Here is a 6,000-nt window from a genome sequence, read left to right as displayed (position 1 = left end):
AATCTGCACAATATCACAGTCGTCGCTGTCATCAGCTACGCATCGCCCTGTTGGTACGCTTCAATAGGCGACATGAGGAAGTTAGAACTGCTCAAGCGTCGCGCGACGAAATGGATTCTGCCAAATCATCAGTGACTACAAAGAGCGCTCAGTCTTTCTGGAGGTGCTCCCAATTCTTCTTTACCTTCAAATGTTGGACGTTCTCACTTTGACTAAGATATGCAATGGAGCATACGATCTCAGGACTTCATATCTCTGAAGGACGGACCCAGACGAGAAAATAGAAGAATTCCGAGTTTCAGAAAACCACGATTTGACTCATCCCACGACGAATTTTTTGCTCGCACAACTCGACTATTATCATTTCTTCCATCTATTGACATTACAAGACCTATTGGGCTGAAACCATCGTTACTTCGAATATTCTGGCGATACTTCACTGAAAACTTTAGCGAAAACAACCTTTGTTCATGGAGAATTGCTTCTGATTGAAATCTGTATTGGCTGAAATTTCAAACTTTTAGTTCGGGACGAGAGTCCCTTCAACATGTTGTAAATTCAAATTATCATTATTATTACTACTACTACCTTTTCATAACGCATATAAGCAATATTTAGTGTTTAGGCAATATTTTCGGCTGAAATTAATTCTGCTTTACATCATATCTTGAGTTGACTTGATTATGTTATTTTTTTGAGGTCAAATGAATTGACGACCGGTTTTTGATTTGACATTGTTGAGTGACAATATATGGAGGTTGGAGAGGGCTGTGAGAAATTACAGTCCGAAGAGGTATTTGAATCCAGATGCGGAGGAGTATATGTAATTAAACAATTGGTCAATGGACCTGAGATTGTGCAGTACACTACAGCAGATGGAACTGTGTATCGGCGTGGTGGTTAGTTCTGTAATTTGAGACTAACAGTAAACTAATATGCATTTCACCCTGAAAACAGTGCTCAGGTAACTTAGGAGAGAATATCGGTTCAATATTTTATTGGGGGGGGGGGGGGCTTTTTTGAAAAGAGTGCAGTCTTCAGGGTTCTTTGGTCCTATGACCTAACTTTTTTTTTTAGTGTTTTATAACTTACCGCGGTGGTGCCCTTGCTGATTGCTCTTCAAGGCAGATCTGTTAAAGAAAGTCCAATTTTGTAATCTACTGAATTCTAACAGAGCTGGAAATAGTCGCTTAGCTCTTTTATGTCAAAAGAGTCCTTTTGAAAAGATTTACTGTTACGAGAGCTCAACTCTGGCTATCTCTGTATTAAAATTACTTGACGGAAATTTTTATTTTACTTGTCTTCGATCCAAAATTCATTAAGGACTATATTGTCGAAAGCTTTTTTGTATTATTTTAGGCTGAAATTTCGTAGATTTTTTGATCGGAGATAAGAGAATGTATTCTCTTATTGCGTTGATGACATTATCTTAAATGAATTTGTCTTATAGATTAGTGCTGATGTGATGTTCAAGGTCATGGCGCAAAAATACCAGTTTCATTTCATGGGTAAAAGCAAAGACAAAATAGCAGTGTTCGTTTCTGCTTTTTAAAATGTGAAAACTTAATAATAATGCTTATTTTTCAACGAGATATTTCCAAAATAGAGACAAATGAAGGCAATTTAATAATAAAAACATGTCAACATAAATTGGAAGAACCGATAAGGAAGTTTATAAAATAGATTTTAGCCTACAAAGTGCCCTTGTGTTAAAGGCCACATCGCAAAAAGATTCCCTTTCAGAACTAAAACTGTACCTGAACTATTTCACGTCAAGATGATGTCAAGGTGGTCTGAGAGACTTGTTCTGGGAAACTCATGAACAAATTACTTGTATCCCAGAGCTGTGAAGTCCTGTGTTTAGTTATACGGAGAAGCTACTTTAAGAGACCTTCTCTTGCTAGACCCCTCTCGAAAGCTGAAAACTGTTATCATAGAAGTTCCCCCAATGAGTTCACTTTTGTCTGGCATTGTTTGTTTGATTTAATATATGTCAAGTTTGACCCGTCAAATTTTATTGTTCCTCAATACTATTTTGTTTTCTAATCAACCTCACAAATTCTCATGTGATAATCAGTCTTTCGCACGAATATTAAATTTCCTAAACTATTCATTTGCTCCTTTCTAAATTTCCCAGCTATCCCTCCCGCAATGTCCTTAAATGCGAGTCTGGCCCTGCATATGAAGTATTCATAGATCAGACAGATTACTGCAGCATCATGACGGCGGTTGGCTTCACGTACGTTGTAACAGCCTAAAGCGCTTGTTTGACCACCCTCCCGGATTCCGTTGTCCCAGATGTCAATCTCCGCATAACTCAAGCGACAATCAAGAAGAACAGTCCCATACACAAGTTTCTTTGTTCTCGAACGCCACAGGTGTGGATCGTTTTGAAAAACCTGACAAACACCTCACCGGGTGACGAAACCCTATCCAATGATGATTGCGGTTTCGTCCCAGCATCGAAGAAGATTTTGCTCAACAAAAACAAAGTGGGGCTCAAATTTGTCTATTGTGTTGTCAAAATTTTGAATTGCTTTCAAGAAAAGAAAAAATTTTGTACCTTATCAGGGTCGCAGCGATTTTTCCACACTTGATTCTCCCATGCGTGAAAACTAAACCACGGGTCAATGACGATTACTTTTTATCTAGGCGGCTTCAACAGTGGTGTGAAAGTCAACCTGACCAACTTTTTCTTGAAAGCAAAGCCCTGCAAAACAAGCTTTGTAGAAGAAATGCAAGCGAAAAGAAGGTTGAGCCGAAACAATTGTTCGCGGAGACAAGAAAATTTTTGAACGCAATTATGTGTTTAACAGGAGAGTTCATCAGGGATCATCTCACAGTATAAAATCTGAGGAAACACTGTACTTGAACTACTCCATGAAAAACTCCCACAGCACTCTCCAGTCAATCTAAACTTTTTTGATGACCCCCGAGCTTTCCATTCCATGCCACACATCTATAATTGAAAACATAGGGGCAACGGCAATCATAAAAGCTTCAGTGAAAACCCATGGCATCCACGGTCCGTCCTTTTTGGACGCAAGCGAACGGAGACAAACTTTGACATGCTTCAAAGAGAAATCAGTCAAAATTGCAACGTTATCTAAAATTGCCATCAGATTAGCCACCGAAAAAATTCTAAACATTTGGCAGCATACAGCGTTTGTCATCACATAACCCTGAGCAAAAACCCTGGGTTCAGACCAATTGGCGTTGGAGAAGTCTTCCGCCGTATTACTGAAGTGTATCATGAAGTGCATAAATTGACCTGCAGAGGCAATAGCCGTTTCTGTCTAGGCCAAAAGCGCGGATTGAATATGCCATACATTCAATGCGGTCTGCCATATTAATGCAGACCGCTGAAAACCAAACAGTACTCCTAATAGACGCCAGAAATGCATTCCATTGCCTCAATGGTAAATTAGCTCTTGGAAAATAGAGAATATCAGATAAGTTTGCCCTGCTTTGAGCTGTGTTGCTCACAAATTTGTACACGGCCCCATCCGACCTGTTTATGGCCCGGAGTTGCCTGCAGTCTCAAGAAGGCACCACCCAGGGAGAACTTATTGCCATGGCAATGAACGGGTATAGCCATACTCCCTTTGATTGACCTCACGTGGAACTCAAGCATAACTCAAAAATGTAATGCGGACAATGGCAGTGCTGTAGGAGGTTTGAAAAATCCTGTTGAATTTCTTCACGGGTTTATCCGATCCTGGTAAGCATATTAGAGACATAGTGGATGCTACAAAATGCCAATTGATTGTAACGGACCTTTCGAAAGTCTAGAACCCACGAAGTTTCCAAAGGAACTGATTCTGATTTTTTTAGACGGCTGCCGCGTGAATCTTTTAGCAACTTCCTCCAGTCAACATTATAAATTTGGAAAAAGTGCGAAAACCCAAAAATTTTGCGAAACTCCTCATGATTTACTAGATCTGTTCATCAAAAACTTGCTTTCCTTGCACGCCACAATTAACGCTCAGAACGTTTTCTTGGACCAAAAGGAAAATGTTCAAATATTGTTGCCGTCGTTCTGTGACTATCCCTTCACAGACGACCCGCGTCATTTGTGTTCGCTACCAACCCTGGAGGGCGAAATCAACTTCAGGGGCCCAACAGAATACGACATTGACTATGCTGTATCTCTGGTCGCTATAGGATTACGCAAGACAGCTGCAACGCTTGACTTAGGAAGTTGGAAGCTGGCAAAACTATATTCCACGCAAGCTACCCGAAATCAAACGTTACGTTGCTGGCTTGCCATCAGAAAAAGGTGACTCGAACTGGATCACAGCCTTGACACTGAAACGCTACGGTAATATGTTGATAAAATCAAAGTGCGCGACGGTTTGTGTTTCGGTACAATCTTGAATAAAAAGTACGCCTATCTACTGTCCTATTGGAGAAAAGTTCACACTAACTCATGCCCTCCATTGTGCAAACGGGGGATGTACACACATGCGGTACAACAAAATTAGACACGTTTGCGAAGATAATGCATGACGTGCGCTGTGACGTCGAAATTGACCATTCACTTCCGCTGCTCGAAGGCGAAAGCTTTTACAAATAAAATAGCAAGTAGTTTTGTTCCATTCGTGTTTTTCTGCATGAGAGATGCAGAACTCACTGCAACACGAACTATAAAGCAACTGGCTGCAAAAACTCTCTGAAAAAGAGGACGACACCTACTCGGACACAATAACATACATTTGAACGAAGATAAGTTTCGCTGTCTCATGCAGTGCAATTATATGTCTGAGGCTGCCGCGGTTTTAAACGTGTAACTGAGGTTGATAATGCCTATGGTGTGTTTAGTAATTTATGCTTTTTTGCTTCTCCGAATTTATGTGAGCATCTAAATTTTCTAAATTACTTAATGTTGTTTTCCCTTTGTATTTGTACTTGTACAGATTGAAAAATTAATTGAATTTTTGTTTTTTTTTTGTTCAATTTGTTAGTGTTCTCTATTCTCTGATGCTCATTGTGATCAGAAACTAGGTTAAGATAGTCTTCTTTTTCTTTGATGCTCACTGCAATCATAAACTAGATTTTTGTCAGGTTGACTTTTTGGCGAAGCTATCTTCGAGTCTTTTCCGGAGTTCTTCCGGCAATGTGTTTTTAAATGAGTGAGCAAGTTCAGGAGTGAAAAAATCAAGACCGGAGAAAAGAGAGAGTGGTTCTTTTGTTCATGCCCTTGTATGAAACAGTTTAAAAGTAGGTGTCAAAAATTTTTGGTAAGAGAGCAATTTTTTTTGTTAGTCTGCGGCTTTTTCAAGCTGTTTTTATTGCTTTATAATAGCCGCCGTCAGCTCCCCATATGGCTATTATTTATGCGCTCTGATTTTTCTTATTTTGATTTACCTTTTGATCACGTTTTTCGTTTTAGTTGACATAGTTTTCACGTTTGACTTCTGACATACCTCAATCACGTTTCAACTGAATGGATTCTAAATTATTTCACGCATTGAATTACGCAATGCAATGAATACGGTCTATGTCAAATGAGCAAAATCAAAAGAAACGGGTTAAACTGATAAAGTCCGGTCATTCAGTCATAGTGCATTAGGTTATTAGAGCGATTGGTAGCTGATATTAGTATGAAGCCTAATACCCTTCTGTTTAGAAACTTAAGTAAATATAGGTTTAGAATCTAACTGAAACAGCACGTTGAGTTATAACAAATTTTGAAATATAGGAAAAAATTGCATTTTTTCTTCAATCCCGATGTGCGTCTAGCGCGTCAGCGGTCGCTATTTTACGGCAATCTGTCGACTGTTTTAAAATTTCAATGTTGTCTAAAAGGTTAATTAAGGCTCAAGTTATAATTTTCAGGTTGTTTTGATAGCGTTTCAAAGTTTATTATTATTGAAGGGAGTTTTACGCTAATTTGGAGGTTTTTCAATGTGTTCTCCGCTTTGAAGGCGTTTAGCAATTTTTGGCCCATTAATGTAGGATTGCTTATACTCATTACCGAAATTAAGCTTATTGCTCTTG

At 39.1% G+C, this 6,000-nt stretch overlaps 1 protein-coding gene across 1 annotated transcript in view; it reads left to right on the top strand.

Annotated features, from left to right (window-relative positions):
* The first annotated feature begins 703 nt into the window (after positions 1-703).
* The window catches only part of LOC142353913 (uncharacterized), a 91,794-nt gene continuing 86,497 nt past the window's right edge, over positions 704-6,000 (top strand). Inside the window, exon 1 of the mRNA XM_075406143.1 lies at positions 704-899. Within this exon, the coding sequence (XP_075262258.1) occupies positions 752-899 (148 nt within the window). The 5' untranslated portion in view covers positions 704-751. The remainder of the gene's footprint in view (positions 900-6,000) is intronic.

The sequence above is a fragment of the Convolutriloba macropyga genome, chromosome 15 (assembly GCF_964194025.1).
Source record: "Convolutriloba macropyga chromosome 15, txConMacr16.3, whole genome shotgun sequence".
Taxonomy (NCBI): Eukaryota; Metazoa; Xenacoelomorpha; order Acoela; family Convolutidae; genus Convolutriloba; species Convolutriloba macropyga.
The sequence above is the reverse complement of the archived record's forward strand: the minus strand, read 5'-3'. Positions and strand labels throughout refer to the sequence as shown.